At 38.5% G+C, this 25,194-nt stretch overlaps 1 protein-coding gene across 5 annotated transcripts in view; it reads left to right on the top strand.

The window, feature by feature from the left end:
• The window catches only part of PRUNE2 (prune homolog 2 with BCH domain), a 127,169-nt gene extending 118,847 nt beyond the window's left edge, over positions 1 to 8,322 (top strand). Inside the window, exons 16-20 of one of the 5 annotated variants that reach the window (XM_057365557.1) lie at positions 1,954 to 2,052; positions 3,919 to 3,954; positions 4,476 to 4,514; positions 6,001 to 6,048; positions 8,258 to 8,319. In XM_057365557.1, coding sequence (XP_057221540.1) covers positions 1,954 to 2,052; positions 3,919 to 3,954; positions 4,476 to 4,514; positions 6,001 to 6,048; positions 8,258 to 8,279 — 244 coding nt within the window. In that variant the 3' untranslated portion in view covers positions 8,280 to 8,319. Of the gene's footprint in view, positions 1 to 1,953; positions 2,053 to 3,918; positions 3,955 to 4,475; positions 4,515 to 6,000; positions 6,049 to 8,257 lie in introns of all 5 variants that reach the window. The other 4 variants (XM_057365552.1, XM_057365556.1, XM_057365553.1 and 1 more) reach the window with 4 other exon arrangements.
• Positions 8,323 to 25,194: the final 16,872 nt, after the last annotated feature.

Genomic DNA, 25,194 nt, shown 5'->3' with positions numbered 1-25,194 from the left:
GTGTCTGGGATGCCCACACACTAACTCCCACATGAAGGRATTACTTAGGAGTCAGTCACTGTAGTGCAGTGGATCCAGAAAAACCTTCAGGAGGAAAAATTACTGTTTGAAAAAATTTTAATCCTTTCGTGCCATCTCTAGAAGCTTATGATTGGCTTGCAACTTGCCAAGTTACTTTAGCTGGAGTTCTGATGCTGCAGATTATGATTAATATTTTGCATAAAATGCTGAGAATTATCAGTGTGTTACTGTGCTTTGACTAGACAACTGTGATTAATTCTTGCATCTAAAATGTGACCATTGGTCTGATGCAGTGTGTGTGCCTAGTGATGTCGATCTGGTACAGAGACAAATTACAGTGAATGATCTTAAACATTTAGTCTCACCTTACCTTCTTGGGAAGATATATATATATATATATATATATATATATATATATATATGTACTGAGAGGAGAGGCAGTAACCTTCTGCTCGGAGGTATTTTGGAGGCTTCATGTTGTCTGGCTATACCTGCAGGTCAACAGTAAATAAGAGGAATATGCTCTGTTTTTCATGACCTATACTTCAAGTATGTGGTCAAATGAGTTTTCCCCTATAATTAATGTTACAAGATGATCTAAATACAACCAGAGCTAAATTTGAAAAATTGCTTTATGAGCCAAATGAGAAACATAAATGTATCATAACCTCACACATATCAAATAACTTAGGTTTGACAGGTGAGCAGCCTTATGTTTTCAGTGTGTTTTCTGAACAATTTAGCTTTTTTTCGAAGTGATCATTTTTCAAGCACAATAAATGAATTATACAACACAGATGAAATAAACAAKGTATTTCCTCATAAAAAGGCCCTGCAGAAAGAATAGACACAATCAGATCTATACTGTTCTGAACAAAAGACAAAATTCAGTTTTATTGTGTTTGATTGAGAATTRGTGTAAAATAGAAATACTAAAGTCATCACAATCACTTGATAACCATCACRGTGATTATGTCCAGTAATGTTTCCCATCTCCTATTACATGTAAATAGTTTGTAAGGGGTTTGATCCTTTTCTGAATTTGAGCACATTTTCTTCAAACTKTGGAAGTGATCACATTGTCTAGTGTGTAGGCATTAAAATTTATKATGTTGTCCTAAAGACTGTGATTCAGCCTAGGGAGAAAACAGGGATAGGTATAGGCTCGATTTCAGTCTTACTAGAATTCAGGTAGGTTCATGATCAGCTGAATTCTATGTTAAGATATAATTACTAAAATTATTAGAGAAATGTCTCTGTCTGAATTAAGGTGCATACAAGAACATTTGCTGAAGTCAAGTCAGTACAGACTTTCATTTAGCAGTAATGTGAGGGACAGATAAAAAGAAATAGAATTGATGTGGGGAGAGGAGAAAGAGCGTGACACAGAGACAGACTGAGTAGAAAAAATATTATCACTCCATGATCCTGATGGTGTCCTGTTGGTCCTTTTCTTCTGGTCCTCCTGGTGTGAGATTTCTAGTCTTGTCACAGTGATCTAGTGGGGAAAGCCTACAAAACKCAGAGTCCATTTATATTCACTCCAGTTCAAGTGGCAATGACCAGGTACCTTGCCTTCTAAGATGTTACAGCTGCCTCTCACATCAGCAAAGTTGAGTCATTTGCGGTCCACCAGTTTCATCAGGGATGAATACCTTCGAGCTATGTGTGATTGTCCCGGTTCTTTCCTTAAAGGAGCTTTTCACACCTGCGAAAACTTACACATTGTGTAAGAGAGGACATTGGCATGATAAAAAGCACTCTCCCACCTCACTGGATGTGCCTCTTATCAGCCTATTTCAGCTGTGTCAGGTGGATTGTGTTACTAATCGTTAGCAATCCAGTCTCTCACTCTGTAATTGAAATGGTTTTAGTATGTCATAAAAGATTGGGGGATGAAGTTAATTAATACTTTTTTTTTCTGTGTTTCAGCTCTAAGTTCAGCAGTAAGATACAGTACGTCAACACATTGGCAGAGCTTCATGAGATGATTCCAATGGAATATGTGCATATACCAGACAGCATTATCAAGTAAGTGATGTACAGTAAGCATGTACTTGTTCTAATGGAAAATATTTCCACAAACTAATAATAGTGTTAAAGACTGTAAGAAAAACAGAAAGCACTTTCCTGACGTTCTTTAAAATTATTATGTGTTCTACAAACATTTCACTGTCAAACTCTGAAGCAGGAGACCACTGTGTATTGGAAACACAAAACACAATATTTGCTTCTAGGGGAGTGGGAAAATAGTTTGGCGTTTCACGTTTCCTGAGATATCATCTATGCCATAAGTTTTCATAACTTTTACCACTATTTAAGTGAAAGTGTTTTCAAGTTTCAGTCATGCAGGGCTTTGAACACGAACATTAATTAAAAGATAGCCTGGTCAATAGAAGACCACTGAGATTCCATAGATTTACTGTTCCTTATCTTGTGAGTTTTCATGGTTAAATGCAGAACCACTGAAAGATGTTTCTCAGTTCTTGCTGCTTATGTATAGAGGCTTTTTAAATACAGGTATTTCCAAAGGAAAATATCTRTTACAAAATTGCAAGAAGTTGTTTGGCGTTGCTCACCTCAACTGACTTTTTTTCAGACCTGGAAACAACAAAATGGTATGCCAAGGCTGAAAATATGACTGAAAAATTCCATGGTTTTCATTAGTCATTATTAAAAGGATATACTGTTAAGGAAACTTTTTTTAATTGTTCTTTTTAATGAATGTCCTAGATTTTGAGCAGTCTATTCTAGAAGGTAGTTTGCACAAGTATGATTATATTTACATTATGATTGGTCAGGAGTTGTCATAGATCTCTTCAACCCAGGCAGCTGTTTTCACACCTCTTTCACAGTAGTTGCTAAGCAATTTCCTTTGTCAGGCTGGTAGTGTAATTCAAGGAAGCAAGTGGGAAGCTCAGTTCTGGCAATGGCAGTTGTAAAAACAGTAAATTACAGTTGTGAAATCAGGGGGCATAGAGACTTTCACTCAACTTCATTTGCTGCTGTAACTTCTTTAGAGGTAGAGTGACGCTAAGAATGTGGAGCAGAGGCCATTGGTCAACCGACAAAATGATATCCATAATGTTTTAATGTTTTTAATGCTTTAATGTTTTTTACTTCCCTAATAAGTTTTCACTTTTTCTCTCCCTCTGTYCCTCTGTCCCTCTGTCCCTCCGTCCCTCCCTCCCTCCCTCCATCCCTTCCTCTGTGTTTTGATTCCTCTAAACATTTTGATTTCTGATAGTTCCCTTTGATAGAAACTTTACCATGATGCTCAGAGAATTTCTTTTTCCTTGCTGTGTTATACTGATATACTCGGGCAGTACACACACCTGTGTTGTATACATTTTTTCTTCCCTGTAGGCGTAAAAATGTTTGAAAAGTCCATTCACCTCTCAGACCAAATTATCACAGCACTCCTACCAAAGAAATGCTAATACTTACAGAGTTTTAGGGAGCTGCCCTAAAACCATGATTTTGCTGAAAAAGACAGAACTGGAAAGATGACAGTTGTGCCTGTTGGTGGCAAGWGTTTCAAGATGTTGTAATAACAAGATTTAGTGTCTGTGTGTGTTCAAGGTGTTTGTGAGTGGCTGTTCCCATACCAGAGGGAGAAGAGTAGTGTTCAGTTCATAGCTTCCCTTCTTCTGCAAACAGAGTGAGATTCCTCTAGAAAAATATGATTCATCCTTTGGCTTCATAATTGTTCCATTGCCAAGAACAAATATACCACCTATGGTTCATGAAAATCCCACCYTTAGCAAGTTCATAGAGTTATGCCAGAATTTGGGTTGTGTGGTTGTTAGTTTTTAGTGAAGTGGGATACAATATGCGTGTTGTACCATATGAACTTGTACATCTTTTCTCTTCCTTCATCCACTCTTATCTTGTAAGGTATGATGAAGAGAAGTGTATTAAGAGAAGAATGAGGTAAAACTTGCTTTCTAACCCCTTCTGCTGCTCATAATGGAGTGAATCTGTGTGAAAGCCTTTCACCTGCAGGCGACCTCAACAGCTGAATGAGAGAGGACTTGCAATGATTTGGAATCTTACTTTCCCCTTCAAGCTGTTGAGATCAGCCTCCCTTGCAAATAAAACTCTCTGAACTGTAAACATCCTTGACTTGGCCCAGGCTGCAGCTGTTTTAACTTTATCTGATAGAGCAACYGAATGCTTCTGTCCACTGGGCATGGCTCAGACCCCTGCTGCTTCACTGTCTCTGCCTCCAAATGAGCTAAATAAGGAGTTAGAAATTTAAGGTGGGTTGAGCACAGGGATAAACAGTATCATACTGAACTGAAGAGCTTTAGGGCAGTGTGCCCTAAATCATACTGGATGCCTATTTTAAAAGCATGTACTGTATTTGTTYTTTGCTCTGCTATTGCTCTGCTTCACTCTTATGCTCTGCTTGCTTCTCTGTTTCTTTATATCAATAACTTTTACTCATGCAGACTGGATGAAGAGCTGAGGGAAGCTTCAGAAACAGCTAAGTAAGATAGCTTTTGCTGGATGCTGGCATTACTGTTTCACAGGAATAGCTTGAATGTAGTAGTACGTTGTGTTTGGTACAGCAGTCACCTAGTAGTTTTAATTACTGCATAAGTTGCCCCATTTGTGAATTGACTTCCCCTCTCACTAAGAGCAGCCTGCATTTGTATTGCTGGGTCTCAGGAATAAATAATCATACCCTTACATTATAAAAAACATTTTTGCTGGTTTTTTTCATGATTTTTGGTATAGTGATGGGAATGACCAAAATCACRCACATACTCCATTAAAATGGATCATTAAATATTTTCTACCCTTTGCCTCTGATGTCAGATGATTCATACAGTTTTTAAGAGGTAGTTCCTTCWGCAATTTTTCTTTTTTTACAATTTAATAAATTAGGGTTAGCTATTGCACCTCGTTCTCAGTTAAGGTAGGTACATAAATTCTTCTGTCTTTCCAGTGTTGGCTGGATAGGCATGGGAATTAATACTTGATAATAATACTGTAATGTCTATGGTCGTTTAAYAAATCAGTGTCAGGTGATGATCAGATACTTTAAACTGATACCCTGTGCTTGACRTGAATATAATGAGGCAATACATTGTAGAATACTGAAGAAATCCTTAACTGGAAGTACACAATCCTTGACTCACTGAGCAGAGCTTAGAAAGTATCCAGTGCACTTTCCTCATGTGGGTACTGTACACAAAATTCCTGAACAGGAATCTGTGTCTGTTGTTTATATAACATTTTCGCTTGCAATTTTTGTAAYCAAAGGTTTTGAGTTCTGAAGTTTCTTTCTAGTCACCTTCCTTTTGCTTATACACTTCAGGATTTTCATCTTATAGCTTATTCTCTGCTGTACTTTTTCCTAAAGTTTCTTCTTTTGCAGTACACATTTTCCCTCAGTTCTTCTGAACTTAGCTTCTAAAACAACCACAGAGAAATACACTGGCTACTGCTTATTGAGTCTAGCAGTTGGACTGCCTCARAAGCAATGCATTCACATAAGTAGTTATCTGATACCACCTGACTATTTCGTTAAACAAAAAGACCTACCCAGCCTTGAAATGCAGCTTCCATCCCTTCTGTTCAAACATTTCYAAATGCATTGTATATGTCACAATGAAAGCTGCTTTCTTGTGACTCCTTTTAAAATAGTAGAGGCTGCAGCATGGCTAGTGAAAGGGGAACTAAATATTCATATGAGGTATCACTGATTTATTGTTATTGATGGATGTATGAAGTCACTGTACTGCACTTCCCTTCCCCAACTTAAAAAAATAGCTTAAAAATTTGTTACTCAAACTGTGTGTTGTGGGTGCTAATATCCCTACATTATTAACAAGAATGTTTGTATATTTGTGCTGTTGAAGATACTCACTACAGTTAGTTACTACATCTGCAAGTGTGATGTCATRTTTAAAAAGAGGAAAGGAATGAACATAGAAAAAAACATTTACTCATCTTTTTCCTTGTATCCAGAACTAGCTGCCTCTCAAATGATCCAGAAATGGCTTCCGTGGAGCAGGAGTAAGAATTTATGCTTAATAGATTATATTTTAACATTGTTTTGCAGCCATACTGCTAGGAACTGAGGCTGGGTAGACTCCATAAAGTTTTTTTGAGACCTAAATACTTTTATGGTAATATTCAGGCACAACATGTGCAAGCAGAAAAAATACTGAAACTTTTTTACATGTAGGTTTTATATAATTTATGTAGTGTTAAATACTGAAGATTTGTTATATTTGTGTTGTATTGGGAATGTGTTTGGAGYGTCCTTAACCATTTCCAAGCAGAGAGAGATAATTGTTAGTCTGAGAATATCCAGGTTAAATTATGTTGAAAACAGAAAAAATGCAGCATGATCACAGTGAGRATAGTCCCATGCATTATCCTCAATTAAAGTGGTAAACTTCCCATTCTCATTCAAAGATTAAGAACTCTTAYATTTTACTTTGATTTCTGGGCCATACTCTTCAGACCTACCTTCTCTTTGCTTTTCTGCTTCTCGGCTTCTTTCATAATTATTTTCCTGATTAAATCCCAAGCATCTTTACGTCTTTTCRCTTCAAAGATGGACTGGTTCCCTTGGAAATGGGAATGTGTCACTCTTCCGGTATGCAGTTACTCCATCTGATGCCATAACTGGAGCGTGAAGATGGAAAACCCTGCACTGCTCTTACTGTTCATCAGTGAGAGGGTTTGTAGCTGCAGTGTGTCACACAAGCAGTGACAGCTCATTGCTGGAACAGAATGTCAGGAGGARCAGCCACTGTGGCAGAGTGTGTCCTGGCCAGTGTGCGCAGGGCAGAGCTACTGAGGATTKGGCTGTCCCTGCCCAGCTGATGGGTGTGTAGGAATACACTGCTGTCTCACAGTGGAAAATACTGTACAGAAAATATCATATGGTAAAYCTGACTCCTCAGCAAAAGATTCCATCAATGACATGAGTACTAATAAACTGGCGAATAATTAGAAGTTTATGTAGCAAGAAGTTGCATAAATGAACTGGAGCTTTGGTTTTCACTTTTTAAAAAATAAAACAGTCCTCTAGTAAGCTATCATACTGTCATACCRAATGCTCACCTTAGAACCATAAATTCCTGATTCCTGGAGGGGTTGACATTATATCTCATCTCTTTTTTGTTCCTCAGACACTGTTTTATTCTATAATGAGTCAATATGAAAGCTGTTTTTCAAAGTATAAGAACAAAAAATGACATGTTAAAGACTATTTGCTTATGATTTTGACCTTTTGTAGCTTGAAAAATCTTCCTGTTTTTTTCAAAAGATAAGCTGGGTAGCAAAAAGCAATATGAGAAGAGAATTTACATTTATCTTAAGTAAATATAGTAAAAGCCAAATTAATCTTAATTCCAAATTAATGTTCATTAATGGCATGTGTCTGCTCTGCATAAATATGAATCCGTCTTCAGAAGTGGCACTATTTTTCCTGTGATCATATCCCTCATTTCTTGTATGCTTTCTTCAGTAAATAGGATTTCCCATGTAAATCCCTTTACACTGAGAACAGCAGTTTTACCCAGACTTGTCTTCCGTATGCTTTCTGCTGAGACATCTCTGGACTCTGCCCAGCTCTTAGTTTGCTTCTGTTGTGTTTTTCGTACTATTCCAGAGGCCTTTGTCTGTTGTCATGCTCCCTTGTTCTATTTTGTTTAACTCCTTGCATTTCTTCATGACTTAAAGAATTATGAAATAATTCACAGTGAAAGAACCATTGGATAACAGTTCGTAAATTTTGAGGAAATGTTAAATTATGTATTCTTTAAGTAAGATTGTATTTTGAGGCAACGTTTATGAAAACTGCTTCTTAATCGAAAGAATACTTCTAGAGTGTTTCATGACATAAGCTTTGCACTAAATAGCAAAACAGTACAGTTAGGAACATTTTTAGGGGCACTCATTCCTGCCACATGGTTGTGTCRTTCCACCAGTGGATCTTCCCCACCTGATGTTTACCTCAGATTGCAATTGGTGAAAAAGTAGTTGTTAATTTCAATAAAACAGTGACAGAATTTACTAAGGTGTATACTCTCACAGGTGGTAGGTAGGATAAGGGTAACTTACTTCACACTACWGCATTGAAATAAATGAGAGATGAGGATACTCTGCACTTTGTGGGAACTCAGGATTGGGGAAATCACTAGCCATGTGTTTTCAGAGCACTGATTAATTTGTTGTTGTTGTCCTCTGTCATTTTGTCTTTAATAAATAGCATCGACATGACCCTGAAATAAAAAGCATCGTTGCCAGGCATTTGAAGAAGAGGGTTCACATGGATTTTCATCACCCAGACAATCACAGCCATGCTATACAATAAGAGATTTGGTCAACTGTGTTCGGATTTTAAGTTTTACCTGTCATTCAGCAATTCAAGAAGACTAAAAGGACCAATCCTATTACCATGGAAACAGCAGAATTTTTGGTCCTGGTTAGTTTTCATGTTTCCAGAAACAATTTTCATTAGGAAAGCTATGTCATCTAGCATTGGTTTCTATGTGTGTGTGCAATTTCTGTTTAAAAGGATACCATTTTACTGACAGTGTGCCTCATGAATAGGTCAATGAGGATGGGGATTTTTTCATTTTGTCTTGAGCTTATTAATGTTTATGCATAGCTGAATGTGATAGTTATTACAGTGTTAGTTTGCTTGTGTCACAGAGCAGCAGCGACCATTGTTTAAAAACAGTTCTAGAAATTATGCAGGAGTTTCTTGAATTTGRCAGGCCATGTTGGATCAGGCTTTGGGCAACCTGTGAAAGTTATGACAAATGTTTTCTCTTACTCTAAGGAATACATAGGGACTTTMCAAACCGCTGATTCACCTGCCTTTTGGGAAATCCTGATGGAAGTCGTATTATTACATACCCTCTGAAATATTACTCTTTTTATCATAATGTTCTTATATGCCCTAGAATTACATCTRTGGATTCTTTACTTTGCAAAGAAATCCTTTAACCTTACAACTCAAGCAAAATTGCTTTTTAAGTAATTTCTTACTCCAGTCCTGCTTTTAGTTCAGAATTATTAATGAAAGGGGGAAAAAAGCAGGATCTAAACTGAAAGTGAAAGTTCTGTTCTGTCCTTTGTTTGAAAGTTTGGGCTTTTTGTTCTGTGGTTTGTGTATTTCCAGCTGTCAGTTTCTGTTCCGTATTTGGAAGGCAGTCTGCAAGCAATGAAGCAAGTGTCTGTCATTCTGTGCATAGTTGTTCAGCTACTGTAATCGAGACAGACAAAATTGTGAGTTTTCTTATTGGCCAGCATGAAAACTGTGCCCCTCTGCAGTCCTTGCTCTGTACTGGTATCTCTGTCAAACTTGCTAGTCTGCTCTATCACATCTTTCTGTCAGTTCCTGTAAATTTTCACAGAGGAAGGGCCTAATCCTGCAGACCATTGTTGCTGCTCTGTAACCTTGTCCTAAACTAGGAACCGGTAGTTTCCACCTTTTCTCAAATATTTGAATCCTGGCTTGTGTCTGCCTTATGAAAGTGCTGTCACTTAGTATATTGGGGATAATGTTTTATGTACAGATTAATATTTGTATTGACTTCCAGATGCTAATTCAGCTTCATTAAGATCTAAACTATTAAAAGCATTTAGTAGCATGAAGTTGCATCGTTTGTAAACCTGTAGTTTAAGCCTCCTAGGCCAAGCCACATGACTTGTGTTATGCAAGAGATGGGAAAAGTTTGCACTAGAAGAGAAGTTCACCACAAAGCGGAGGCTCAGCAAAAATCTTCACTCACTGTTTGAGACCTAAGTGGGTCTCAAAGAGGTTTGTGACTCAAAGTGGGGTATAAGAGGTTTGTGAATTTAGTGGTGGATGGTTCAGCTCAGAGTTGAATTTAATTCTATTTGCTTTGTGTGAAATTACTAAACAGCAAAGTTGTACATGAATTAATATGACTCGCATTGGCAGAATAATGGTGGCAGCCTGACGTGCAAGGAATTTGTTTAATCCAAATGTCACATTAAAACAAAATGGATGTGATGGTTAAAAAAATGATTGCAAGTTCAAAGTGTGGTTATCTTTGCTTATTAATATATTTTGAAAAGTTTTTTAATGTTATGATACGGCGATTCAATATTATCCTAACAATAACGTAACAATATTACTAAATCAGTAGTTTGTTGAAAGAATTGCACAGTTATCAGCTATCAGGTATCAGCTTTTATATATGGATTTTTTCTACTGTGTATCAGAGTGCTCAGATCAAATACAGATTAATAGTTGCAATTTTTTTTTTGTCAAAATACTTATGCTGACTTAAATTGTAGATTAAGCAATACAAGGATATCTAATATCATTGTATGGATATATATACACACCTATAAATCAGAAATAAAGAATTGCAACCCACTGCTGGAAATATTTCCTTTCAGTTCCAAATTGCGGGGTTTTTTTTATTCCCTGGGGGTGTGGAAACACTTGATTGTTTCAGATAAGTTCTTGGCATAGTTACAAATATTTTGTTTACTTTCCATTCCCTACCTGTACCTCCAAAAACGGAAATGGCGTCAATTTTGTGTCTCATGATATTGTTCCCCATCTCCATGTATTGAACTCTCCATTATTAACTCTCCATGTTTTGTTGAGACTAGCAGTATTGTTCCTGAAAGAAAGCAGAAGGAGCTTTTTAAATYGCTCTCTAATTTGTGTCCATGCTATTATGTAAAGACCAAATGCACAGATAGTGTCAGTCCATCTCATATGCCAGAAAGGCAAAAGCTACAGGCAGAAAGAGATTGTCTGTGAAACCACCCAAAGCAGATTAATAACCTGATTGACAGTGAGGGAAGGGGTCAGAGCTGGTGGACATGAAGTCCTCTCACCTGCCTGATACCTTGTGCCCAACGTCCCAGTGCTCATCTGTGTCAAATGGGCCAATTTATATTTCCATTGYTTCAAATGAACCTGACTGACTTTTAGAGCTGAGGATTGAGCAGTGAGGCGCCAAATACAAGTTTAAGAAGGCATGAGCTGTCATTTCTTAATTGCCACCTACCTGCAAGCAGCTCTGTGAGTGCTCCTAGACGTTTTCAGAGTCAAAGCAGTGGGATTAAACAGACCTTTCATGCCTCTTGAAAATAGATGAAATAGGTGAAAAGGCTTCTTGACTTCTGGTAAGTTTGGAGATTTATCAGATGTTTACTAAATTATCAGTGTATGACCCTCCATTTGGTGCCACTAGGTCAGATTGTGTTCGCTGTGCAGCCACRTTTATTTATTTCTAGAAACAAGAGGGGTGTCTCTGTATTGCCTGGCACAGATGAAGCCAATAGAGCAAGCATCAGATTAGCAGTTTTACTTCTCACTCACTGTCCCTTTCCTCCAGTCACTTAACCCCTCTGCCACCCTTTGCCATTGCAAAATACAGCTACCATTCAGACAGGATGTGACAATTATCTGCTGYGCTCAGGGGAAGACCAGAGAATGGCACTGTGAAGTTAAAAGATCAGCTGTTCCTGTTTGCCTTGCTGTGGTTTACAGTTCTGTCTTCTCTGCCTAACAAATGGTCAGCTGCTACAGAATACAAAATCTCCTCCCAAAAAATTACTTTGCAAAGGTACTGAAGTCTCTTGAAAAATTATATGCTTGGCTCTTACACATATTTTTCCTGGAAACATTCACCCATTTCAGAAGTGCTCACTCACTGCTCGCCTARAGTAAATTCTCTCAGCAGTCCTAGTAACTCTCTGGTTTGTGCATTCAGCCCAAGCAATGGAATTGACTGAACTGAGCTCTGCCAAATTTGAGAACCTGAAAGGAACTACAGCCGAAGCTTACCATCTTTTTTTTTTATTATTCTTTGATGTTTTCTTGCATTTGAGATAACCCTATTAAATGTAGCTTTGTGGAAGTAGGGCAAAACCTCTTTCAAGGCTTACAGTACATAATAGTCCATTTGAAAGTGCAGACTACTGTGGGCTTTTTGATATATGTGTGCAAATTGATCGTATAGCAATTATTTTTAAGGAAAAACACGACTGTTTCTACAAGTACACTTGGTGATCTCCATTTTKTACCCCTGTTTTGGAAAATCCAGTGTCTTGTTTTTTTAAGCAAAACAGGAATCAAAATACAAAATTGTGCTTTTTTTWWAAARAAATTATTACTATTATTATTAGAAAAAATCCATTTCGTGTGCCAACATTTGCATACATTAATGTTGTTAGTAAGGTCCTTGTTGTCTTCAAAGGAAGGTTTTGGTCTTGAATCCAGAATTATATTAGGTATGAGAATGCACTGTAATGTACATCATATGTGGATTGTAAAGACAGAAGAAATGTCATTTCAAGCCAATATAATATATTATGAACAAGTAATTTGGATGCAGCACAGCACTGTTTCTCAATGATGCCTTGAGGGACAGACAAACAGACCCATGTGCCTGTCCTGATACTGCACTAGTGACCTGTGAACTGTGGGAAATAAATACTGACTACAAAGAATGAGGTTTCTGTTAGTTTTTAGTTGACCAACTGTTACCTCTGTGGTGGGGTACTTCAGAAAAAGAAGGTGCAGTGTCTCTCATACAGTATCTAGTCAGAAAAACTGTTGAGCTCTAAGATTGTCAAACACTGTTCAAAGGAATTAAATTTCTTCTTTTATTTTGCTTCTCAGTATTATCTATTTAGCCAAGTCAAAATTTACTGCTAAAATAGAATCGGTTAAAAGAAAATTCAAATCAACTGTGTCAAAATCTTATCTTCTTGCCGCTATTACGTATTTCAGTAAGYGGCAAGCAAAGCAGCCTGCAGCAATGGTAAGAAAATAATCCACTGAGTACTTCCCATGATGCTCCSTGAGGCCCTGGTATGTAAAGCAGACTCCCTCCATGAGACAGTGACTCAGAAAATGAAGTGCTGGCTTTCTAGGACAGACCTGTGTTGAGCCATCAAGGCCATAAAACTTCATCTCTGTCTTCATCCCTTTGAAGTATGAGTAGCATTGCCTTAAGCAGTCAACTGAAAGAACACAGAGAATATTAATGTGAGATTTGGCCTTTATGATGTTAAAAAAAAGGATGTAAAAAAAAAAAAAAATAAGGAACACAACTAAAATTATCCGTCAGGAAGGAAAACTGGGGGAGTGAAGGACAGGTCAGGGAAATGACTGGGCGGAGGTAGGGTTACAGACATCTTTCTACTTGAGGCTGCAGTTTCCTTCCAGATTCTGRTTTTCCTTGGGGAGCGCTTCTGAAACATAGCAGGCCTGTTTGCCTGAAGCGTTTACTTAAAAGAAGCACAAGTGAACTCTGTTCTAAATGTTCTTTTCCCCTCTCATTTAAAGAAATGATGGAATCCCTGGAGATAAGTGTCTTAATCTGGTGCTCATTCAGTTTAGAATAAAACCCACTCAGTCTTTGTGTAGACAGCACAGAAGAGAAAGTTGAAGAAATGGGAAATGGAGCATGAATTTAGAAGATGAAATTTTGCACATTTCTTAGTGACTTGCACAGAACAGGCATGAGTCAGAAGACGTCATAAATGTGAATTAGGAAACATTAAATATGGAAAGGAAAGAGCAAGATGCAATAGGGGGGGCATATGGAATGCAGTGTTTTATAGTGGAAAATAGCTACAGGAGAGAAATGACAGAATAGAAGATGAAGTGTACCAAAGAGGAAAAATCGAGACCAGAAATACAATGTTAAAAAAAATAAAGAAAACCACCCAAACCTTATTGCCTCAGGAGAGAATTCTTGTATTATTTGATGGATCAATAGCAATGATCAGAGGGGATGCTGCCATGTCCTGARGGTGTTTCAGGGGTGTATGATGTATACAGCAATAAAAACTCTCAAGTTGTCTATTAACTCACTTCCTACTGCATTACCACTAGAACAGGAAAGAAAATCAGTGTGGTGAAAGCAAGTGAATCTAAAACTGCAGATTTTGGGATCAAGAGCAAAACTAGTGAGACCTTGCTGATCCACTAAAGCTAGAAGAACTAGAAGAACTGGCTTTGGTGGAGTTCCATCACTGATACAATCATACTTACTTAACAGATGAACCCAGAATGTGGTCCACCAATAATTACACTATCCACCACAATTACACAATCCACCTGGATGCTACGTACTCCCAGGAGGAAAGACTGATACAGGTATTGGCTGCTGCTATTTTCCCTGCAATCAATTTTCTGTGGAAAAGTTTCYTTTCAAATAGAATTGTGTCTAGTTTTCAGTAATTAGAGCTTTGGAATCTCTATTCCGTCTGGCAGGCTGTGACACACATTGGCAGCTCCGGTTAGATGGAAAACTCTTTGCTTTCCTTACCATCTCACAGATGGTGTGGATTAATGTGTGAGTCCTGCCACARCCACTTACACGCTTGCTCCCCACCACTGGATTTGGAAGGGCAAAAGTGACAAAACTTGTAGGCTGGATGAAAACAATAGATAAAGCAAATCTGCACATGCAAGSAAAGCAAAACAAGGAATTTGTTGACGTGGTCAGGCTGGTGGTCAGCTGTCACCAGGAAACCAGTGCCCCGTTACATATAACAGTGACTTGGAAAGACAAAAAGCATGAGCACAATGCAGCATACCCCTTCCTTCTTCTCCCCAGCTCTGCATGCTGAGCATGAGCCTTATTGTCAAGTCAAGAGATCCCTTTGGTCAGTTGGSTTCAGCTGTCCTGASTGTGTCCTCTCCCAACTCCTTGTGCACTCCCAGTTGCCAGTGGGGTGGGTGGAGCAGCAAAAAGTGCCTTAACTCTGTGTGAGCCTGCTTAGCAGTAACTAAAAATTTGCTGAGAGGGTGGCGAGGCCCTGGAACAGGTTGCCCAGGGAAGTTGAGACCCATCCCTGGGAATGTTTATGGCAGGTTGAATGGGGCTTTGAGAATCCACCCTCATCTAGTGGAAGGTGTCCTCTCTGGTTTGTTTAGCCTGATAAGTTACTACTACTACTACTACTACTATTATTATTATTATTATTATTATTATTATTATTATTATTACTATTACTATTGCTATTATTATTACTATTACTACTACTATTACTAATCGATATTATGTATTTTTACTTCCCTGTTGCCATTCACTAGCACTTCTTCCATGTATAAGCTTCCTAACTTTATGCCAGTTCCAAATAAGTAATTACTACCGATGAATGGCGTAGTTTGTCCATGTTTCTAATTCAAACAGCACTATTTAAAGTGTCTTTTCTTGAAGTRGGAATATGGTGCAATGGGAATCTCAGGGAGGCAAAGATGGTTTCTCAGAATCTTTAGTGACCTGAAGCCCAGGGAYTGCGAAATAGAGTGGTGACAACTCACTCAGGTAGACACATGTGAAATGATGTGTTACATCAGACACATATTAATAAATATATATACCTATGTATGGCTGCATTAATTTATTAACAAAGACAGAGTTGAAAAAGATCATATTGCATTCAAGCTTTTATGTTGGGTTGATATTTTCAGACATCTGTGTCTGTTGCTCTGGTGCCTGATGGGGTGCTGCATGTTAATTTAGCTGTCTCAGGGATACAATCACTTTTATGCCCAATGGGATAAACCCATGGATTTCTTAAGTACACTGCAAATATGCAGAGTTTGTGGTTTTGTCTTTATTTCAGTGATAATTCACCATCTGGTAACACAACATCTCACCTGCTACTTGCTATATTTTTTTTCTTTTCCTTTTCATTCGTAGTGTGAACTGTAGGAAGATTCTGTAAATTAAGTGGAGGGTGTGCGTGTTTCAGTTACACCTCCATACATCCAGATCTAAAGCCCATTAGGTGTCCATTTGGTTCCAGCACCTYCTCTTTTCCACAGGAGGAGAAGCATGGAGGCCACTCGGCATCTGCAAGTGGTCATAGATACATTATATGTGTCCTCCTGTCATGGAGCCCATAAGGAATCTTCCCCATSTACTGTCAGCTGGTGTAACCGATTTGATTTGTCATTCCACTAATCCTTGTGGCATGCATGGAGGAGCTGATGTGCAACAGCCCTTGAGATTTACTGGTGAAGAGTAAGAGATGTACAAGTGTGTGTGAGAGCAAAATCTTGAGTAATGTGCTGCTTTCACCTAGGACTTAAGTTTTGTAAATTGCAGAGCTTGTTGGGTGCCTGGACATTCTGTCTTCATTAATGAAATGCAAATAAGGAAGTCAACACAAATATCCCTGACAACACCTGGTACACAAGAAAGAGGAGAAGAGAGCAAACAAGTCTAATTGCTTCATAAAAAGGGGCAAACCTAAAAACACTTGTAATGTGCTTAGAAAAGAAAGTCACAAAGTATTTAAGCATCAATATTGATATGAATATTGGTATTAATATTGATCTTAATAACTTTGAAATCCTGTGAGTCTCCAGTCACTTTTTGAATATTTAATAAGGTCCATCCAAAAAGTTGAACAGACTTTGACTGCACATCATTTTGAACATGCAGAAGTTACAGGTGCTTGTCCAGTGCCTCTGCTTGGGAAACACAAGTGTTTGAATGTAGTGGTTATCAACTGCTGGAGTAATCAGCAGACAGATTCATCTGAGGGATCTTTTCTGTCAGCTGTTCCAAGGTCACTTGGGTTAGAAAATGGGTACACATGGGAAATCAAAAATACACATCAGTCCAGGTTGATCAGTGATGCAGGTTGAAAAATTGAGATTTTTCTGAGTTGATTAACAAGAACAGTGAAAACCTGACCWTGCCTGTATTTTGGTGGCTTCTTCACACAGAACCAGATCACAGTTTAAAGGTAAGTAYGTGTGTAAAAAAGTTGGTTTTTCCTGTTGTATAAAGCTTTCACTCCAGACTGTGCAGTGGCTCAGAGAGACAGACACCTAACTTACGCTGCTCACAGCTTGAAGCAGCAAATGCCTTTCCCTCACCTCTGGTTTATGTGASCCCGGGCGATTTCTGCTTCCCAAGGCAGCGTGCAGAGAGGCTGTTGTTCAGAGCGAGTATTTTATCTGAGCACCTCTTTACCAGCCGCCAGACTCACTCCTGCCTCTGGCCGTACACGGTCCTGCTGCTGCCGCCCCACTGCACAGCCTCCCCCCGGAGCTCTCCAGCCTTGGTTAGCCTTCCTGCTCTTGCATTTCTGAGAGTGTGTGCAGTAGCTTGTGACTGTTTGCATAGGTAAATTACCGCCCAGGGCTAGTACACTTAACACTCCTACATTCCCTGGCTGTTCTGTTAACAACCCAACAGTCCAACAGCACGGAGTCTGGGARAGGCTGTTTGACCTATTATTGCAATGCTTCTGAGGCAGAAAACTGCTACCAGATAGAAACTAGTTCTGGACTGGTCTGGATGATACAGAAATAGTCTGCTACATGGTGAAAAATATTGCAATWCTTAATTATGAGACTGTCTTACACACCTTCGTTTGAAACATTACCCAGTATCTACCAACTCTTGGATTTAGCTCAGGAAATAGTTTTAATGAAAGTAACCGAGCTCCTGTAAGGTTGAAGTTTTACTGAACTGTATTTCTTTCTGGGACAAGAAGGTCATTATGAGGCAACAAGTAACAAATCTTGGGTRGCTACTTGCAACACTGTTGAATTCAGACTATTTGGCTCAATTTCTACATCTATATAAAGCCCCCAGGAAAAGTCAGGCTGCAGGTTTTTCTGCCCTTCACTGATGAGACCTTTTCCAGTTTCAGAACTCAGGTTTTGATACTGGCTACATAGTTTTCCAGTTATTACCTGCTCTTTTACTTCCTTGTCCCTTCTGTTTAATTACCTTTAATTGTTAAATTTTTACTTCTTTTCCAGGGAGAGAAAAATTTGTGGAAATAGATCCCCAAACCCACTGGCGGTGCTCAGTGTAGGTCTAAGTGCTTGATAGATATATAGGTGTATAATTCTTAAAAGAATTCTAATTATAGGYGTATAATTCTTAAAAGATCTTCATGTGATAAGTAGGTCGGTGGCTGTGACAAATGGCATTGCACAGTTTAAGCCAAGACCTCACAAATGTGGCTGTATGAAAACCTTACAAGACTGCACAAACTGGAAAGCCTGTCCCTTTGCCTTGGTCTCAGACTTTCAGGAGGGTGGGTTCATCCTCCTCTTAAAGCAGCATTTTGGCAATGTGGGAGAGAAAGTTTGGGTAAAAAATAAATGGAATGGAAGGATGCAATTAAAAAAGCTTATGATTTTTCTCAGCAATATGCTTTGCTGCATTTATAAGCAGCTGTACCTGCATTTGATGCTCACCAGTACACCGTTTTCCATTGCTTACTTAGGAGCAGAAGTCAATTAGGTAACACAACTTGGTGCATAGCACCAGATTAAATGTAGTCTGGATAAACAAACATTAGAATTAGAAATTGCTTTATCATCCGAAGACTTATTTTGGTATTTTTTTTTAAGAAGAGATTGCTTAACAGGAACGGTGAACTCAGACTCCTTTAGCTAAAAGGTGAATCATTTTTATGTTTTGTTTCTAGTCCTACTGCAATACCCTAACAATTTACTCATTATTTTTATTACTAATCCTCCATTTCAAAGACTGGGAGTAGCCATCTGTTACTGTTGTTAGTAGAAAAGCTAAAATGCCCTGAAGTGTTTTGCTCACTTTAGCTAGTAGGTGGAGAGTACCTGATAAGKAGTACAAGTTAGTATGTGTGTGCTCATCTTGACAAAAATTTTCCAGAATGAGTCAATGCAAACGTGTGCAGCTAAAAACAACCAGCTAACCTCTCTCATTTCCTAAAATGTGAACACTTATATTGGTAAGCAGAAGCTCTCTCTATGCATGCTAGGATGGAGCTTTGCATCATGCATTAAGTTTACTAAGTTTGTAGTTCTGCTTCTTTGTTTTTTAAATAACGAATGAAATGTAATTTGTGGGCACACTGGCAATAATTTCAATAGTGCTGGATTGATCAGCTAACACCTTTTGCAAGTTTATTGTAACTGCATGGATTTCAATGTATAATTTTCAGAAAGTTACATGTGGTCTTGTTTTTTGCTGTTAACAGGAGATAATATCAGTAGAGTGAAAACAGAATTAAACAGCCACTCTGGGGTTTCTTTGATGATTTATTTTCTAAGTAGTAACCTGTGTAAGATGGGACACACAGAGGGAAGATACCATGTGTTGGCAAAGCATTGATATCCCCATATTACGATGTATTTTAAATGTGTTTTAAGCTATCAGCAGTATTTTAAAAGGTGAGTGCATTGGCTTGGAGTCTGTGGCAGGAGGGTGAGCCCACTGACTGCTGCTGCCCGGTGGCATAAAGGCAACCTCAGCTGGCTTACTTATATCAGTACCTGCCTCCAGACATTCTCGGTATGCTTACGTTTCCACACATTAGCTGGCTTTCTGTTCASAGATTTCCTGTCTTCTGTTGGCTGTTCTGTTCATCAAATGTGGAAAGCAGTTCTTCAAGTTGGCAGATATAATTGCCTTTTAAATTCTTTTCAATTGTGCTCTCACCAATATACAATATTAATCACACACTAGCTAAAGTTTTATTTCAGAACAGAAGTAACTACTACTAAATAAGGGAGTTCAGTTCTGCTGAGAGTGCCTGATACTAATTTGGCTGGGTATCAGTTTCACCCACTGCAGTCTCAAGCTGAGAATAAAAGCCTCTTTCACTCAGATGGTCTTATTTATTAGCCTCTTAAAAGTTTCCACGGGTATGTGCTCAGGACTTTTCAAAAGAACTGTTATTTTTCTCCAGTTTTACTCCTGTTCACATTCATTTAGACAGGAGGAAAATCTGTGTCATTTTAGTCGGGTCTGTATAATTACTTTGCTTTGAATTCTCATTTCCAGATTGAGGAGAGCAGAAGTGACTTTAGGATCATGTCATAGTCAGTTGAGACGCCCTTTACATCAGTGAATTCCCTTTGGATGGATGAAGTGAGTTGTCTGGGCTAGAGTCTCAGACTTGGGAGAGCCAAGGTATTTACAAATGTTAAACAAGCTCAAAAGGAGAGATACAGAAGCTGGTCTATTCCATGAAAACAGACAAGAAGCAATAATGAGAATTCACTGCTTAATGTGGTAAAGCATTTCCTGAGCAGAAATCTGGCTGARTGTTATTTCTCACATCCAAACCACCCATTAGGCTGGCTCTCCTGTTTCCTTGAAGGGTTCGCAATCACAGCGTGTGGCAGATGTTTGYGATGCTGGATAGTTACAATTCATTGAGAATAGACCTGGCAAACAATGGGCAACCTGTGGCTTAGACCTGAAAATCTATAAAGTTACTATAAAAATAAGTACCCAGGAAAGCATCTGCAGAAACACGGTTGAAATTTTAAGAAATATAASGAAGTTTCACATTTAGACACAGAAAACTCCAACAAGCCCAGCGTGTCAGTGAGCAAGCAAGGGAACTGCGATAGTTCATGACACATTCCCATCCTTGTTTACTAAAATTGTGACAGAAATAGTTGCCATTTGCTATAAACAAGTGTATTTAAAACCAGTACTGTGGTATAATATGTTGTGTGCAACTAGTTTTAAAGCCCAGTTGCTGGATGATGCCTGCATTATTCTGATTATAAACTTAACTAAATAGCATTTAATTTCACACTTAGGTTTGGTTTATTACTCTCTGGGAACCATTGCTCCAATCCTCAGCTTTGCTGTTGTTCATGATTTTCTTCTTGTTACTGGCAGCACTCAGAAACACTGACTGAAGTCAGTGAAAACACTAAGGAGGAAGTGACCTCTTACAGATGGCCARCACTAGGATTGAGTTTATCATTAAAGTCAATTCTATGTTCATAGAAATATATATCTGAAAAAAARAATTATCCCAGAAAGATATGGTGCTCTGTAGGAAATCAGTTCAATAAAATATTAAAGAAAGTATACACATTTCCTTAGTGTTTCCCCCCTGCTCTTAAAAATACAAGTGTAAATGTTGGTTTGTATAAAGCTACTCCATCCCTTTTAAAGCTACAAGGATGTAAAGCAAATAGAGCTTTCCGGTGCTGGTAGAACATCTGTGAATCTGGAATTTCCTGATGACTTTTGGTTTGTAGCTTACYACATAGGCTTTGTTTCTTTTTCAAAACCGTATCTGTCATGAAAATTAGTCTAAACTTTATATTTTCTTTTTATGTAAATTTATTTCTTTTCTGACCTCTACTCTCCGTTGAGCCTTAAACAAACACACTTCATGGTTTGTGAACTGAACTGGTAACCAAATGTCCAGCCAAGACAAACAATTATTTCTCAGCTTTCATTAATGAGGTTAAACACAGGACAGGTCCTTTTCTGCATATGGGGAAGCCAGCACTGTAGCTGTACATCATGAATTGCTACAGAGGTAGTTTCCATTTGCAATGAAACCACCGTAAGGGATAAAAAAATAGCATGGGATTGATTTAAATAGAGACAGATCTGGGATAAATCTTATAAAGTGTCRTATAAAAGGTCAAACACCTCAAGGAAAACTTGATGGGAAGTGAGCCACACTATGCAATAAAAAGCTCTTTTTGACCACTGCTTTATCAAAACCTTTTTCATRCTACAAAGAAATTGTCCTCCTCTGCTGATGGTGATTTTCCAAAYGCAAATTCATGGAAAAATTAAAACAAAGCAAGAATTTCTTACCTCAGATTTGGCTTATTTCACAAATGTTCATATATCATARAATTGTAGAATGGTTTTTGGGTTGTAAGAGACCTTAAAGATCATTTTCTTCCAACCCATCTGCAATGAAGAGGGACAGTAAACCAGATTGCACAGGGTCCCATCCATCAGGCCTTGAACACTCCCAGGGATGGGACATCCACAACTTGTCTGGGAAACCTGTTCCAGTGCCTCATCACCCTCAGAGTAAAGAATTTCTTCCTCATAGCTAAACTGTGTCTACTGTGTTTTTTACCTATAATACGTTCATGGCCTTTTTTCATGGTTGCCCTTGAATTTGTATTTATTTTTAATTTAATTAATTATGTAATATTAACATTTATTTTCTGTCATAATTTTAAGTTCTGTCTTCTCCTTTTTTTTTCTTTTGCTTTTGCTGTATGAGTAATTGTCATGGTTTAACCCCAGTCAGCAGCCAAGCCCCACACAGACACTCACTTATTCCCTACAAGCAGGACTGGGGAGAGAATTGGAAGAGTAAAACCCTGGAGAGAACTTGCATTGAGATTGGGACAGTTTAACAGGGAAAGTAGGAGCCACACACACAAGTAAAGCAACACAAAAATTTCATTCAGCCCTTCCCATGGACAGGCAGGTGTTCAGCCATCTCCAGGAGAGCAGGACCCCATCACAGGTAAGGGTGACTTGGGAAGACAAATGCCATCAGTGCCAACAGCCACCTCTTCCACCTTCTTTCCCCCACTTTATATCCTGAGCATGATTCGCTATTGTCCCTCTGGTCACTTTGGGTCACCTGTCCTTGYTGTCTCCTCCCAACCTCCCRAGCACCCCCAACTTCYTYCCCAGTGTGGCATCATGAAAAGCAGAAAAGGCTTTGGTTCTGTGTAACCCCTGCTCRGCAATAACAAAAACATCTCTGTATTATSAACTMTGTGTTCAGCAAAATCCAAAACACAGCCCCATAAGAGCTACTGGAAAGAAAATAAACTCTACCCCAGCCAAAATCTGCACAGTAATTCTTTCAGTCTGTGAATGGAACAAAACCCATAGAATATGAATTACTGCTACCCAGCTAGAGTTAGTCAGAGTTAGGTATTGATCTTATTCCCTATAGGAAATATTTGCAGGTATTTTCTTTACCCTGGATTTATTACCAAGATTGGGATTACCTAACATACCTGCACAGGAGACAAGTTGAATCCTTATTCTGTTCAGCCTGCTCCTGTGAATGCTGGAGTTAATGTTGAGCCTAGGAGCGCTTCAAACAARTCATCAGTCATTGTAACAAATTACAAATGGGTAATATACATGACACAAATTATAGACACCAAACTTCCYAAAGGTATTGCAACTGCTGACAGGACTTCCCATCATTTATTACCAGATGGAGAGAGAAAGGAARCTGAAAATAAGCAAATGTTCAACTCTGTGAAAAATGAAAATAAGCTACGTAGTGTTCTCTGAGGCTGCTAGTATGTCCTTGTAAAGACAAAGGAAGATTCAAAGCTTAAGACCAGTTAAAGCTAGTGGAGTTAAAATTACCCGTGGCATATAGTCCTCTTGTGCACCACCCTACAGCCAACCATTGTGACTTTTGGAGCCAAAAATGCATCTCAGGTGGCCTCAACAGTCCTGATGAGGTGATGGATGAGATGGTGTCCGAGACCAATTTGTTCCAGACAGCTTGTTCCCATGTCCAGAACAAGAGTAATAAACTGAGGACTGAAGAAATGTGAAAGGAAAACACATTTGAACTAGAAGATACTGTTTCTAATTAGACTAGGGGTAAAGGCTAGCAGGTTTGGGGCTGTCTGCAGCAGTCTACAGCACTAAGGGCTGTCCTTGAATTAGATACACTTAATTATGTGCACAGGTAAAGCAGGATTCAAACACTTTGTTGTTGGATGAGCCCTAAACTTCTATCCATTTGTTTTCACAATTTGGCCTTAAAAATACAACCTGCTACTCAGTTGCTACCCAAAACTACCTGATTTTGAGCTGCTCAATACCTATCTGTTGCTTGAGCCAGAATCCAGATACAGGAGTGACAAGTAAATCCCTATGGATGGGGCTAAAGGGGATTTTCTTTTGCATTGGCACAACTGAACCTCCTGAAGAGGCAAGCTTGAATGTCTGCTCTGTGAACAGAACATTCACCTACAAATGTCCTTTTTAGGGCTTTGAGCATTCAAATTCATATGTCCTCTTCCCKGGAAAATATCCTCACCACTGGGAGAAGCTTTGGCGCATGGCTGCTCTTCTGTCAGTCTTGTGTGTGAAATCAAGTATTGCGTGTGAAATGAGAAGTGTTGCCGTGGGCATTGGGGAAGGGTTTTCTCTTCTTCCTGTTATTTTCTTCTTTATGGGATTTCTTAACCAATAGTGTGACCATCTCTGATATTTGAAAAGTTATGTTTTGTGCGGTGCAATGAAACCTCTCTTTGTTGCCAGGACATTGTGCTTGTTTTTAATTTGTGTGTGTGTGTGTGTGTGTTTAGACACAGGTGTGTGTCTAACTAAGCATATAGATTGATGTACAGGTCTAGAGTGAATGAAGACATAAAAGTGTATCCATTTTCTTAAGTGTCTGGAGAACTGTCTTATATTTCAAGTCTTATATAACTGTCTTATATAACTGTCTTATATTTTTTAAATACCTGATTTTTAATTTTTATAAATGGTTGACATTGCACTTGTCCACATGTGATGCTACATGATCCTGGAAGAATTAGGATAAAGTGGAGGAATTTGGAAAAAATTTAGTGGTGAGAGCGAGATGGGGACAGCTGGCTACTGTTAGCTAAAAGGCTTCTGTTTGAAGGTTTTCTGGTAATTAAGACACTACTTAATTTGCTCTGTTGAAATCAGTCAGGCAGTCAGGCAGGCAGGCAGGCAGGCATTTCTCTAAAGAAATGTTCCAGGGGTTTTAACGTTCCCTTACTTACTTCTTACACAACTAAGAATAGAGAACCGTGCAATTTTTGTAGCAATGCTGCTGATAAAGAGACCCAGAACTCTTGAATTGGTTCAGGTCTTTGCTGGGACTGCTTTTGTGCTCTTGTAATTCATTAACCTTGAAATTACAATTCACAACATCTTCAAACTGCCCCTATACAGAGAATATAGAGGATAAAATGGTTTTCTTGTGGTATAAGCACATAATGGAGTTTGGTCTCCGTGAAGTATCTGGAATATATTCTAATATTAGTTGTGGTGACTGTACTTCTCATTACAAAAATGTCTGGATTATGGCATCTCATAAATTCCTGTAGTAAGCAGGGCAAGTGCTCCCGAATGAAGARCAGTCTTAGTTGTCTGGTAGTAATAAACCCCAAACCTCAATTTATTTTGCTTTTAAGCCCAAGGAGGAGACCAGATGAAAATGTGAATTAGGGCATTTGGATAAAGTTATACTCTTATGTAAGTACCAGAGGACTTCCTTTTGTCATTTAGGCATGGTAGTGGATGCATTGTGAGAAAACACTAGGATATGACTGCGAACAAGAGATATATCTCATTGTTTAAGATGACTGATGTGTGATGTTTAACTTCCATTCTTTCAATTTTCAGATGGAAATGAGCATCCTGATCTGTG

Source organism: Malurus melanocephalus, unplaced genomic scaffold (genome assembly GCF_030028575.1).
Source record: "Malurus melanocephalus ecotype Western Australia unplaced genomic scaffold, MMel_1.1 scaffold_54, whole genome shotgun sequence".
In the NCBI taxonomy this organism is placed as follows: domain Eukaryota; kingdom Metazoa; phylum Chordata; class Aves; order Passeriformes; family Maluridae; genus Malurus; species Malurus melanocephalus.
This window is presented reverse-complemented; position numbering and strand designations above follow the sequence as displayed.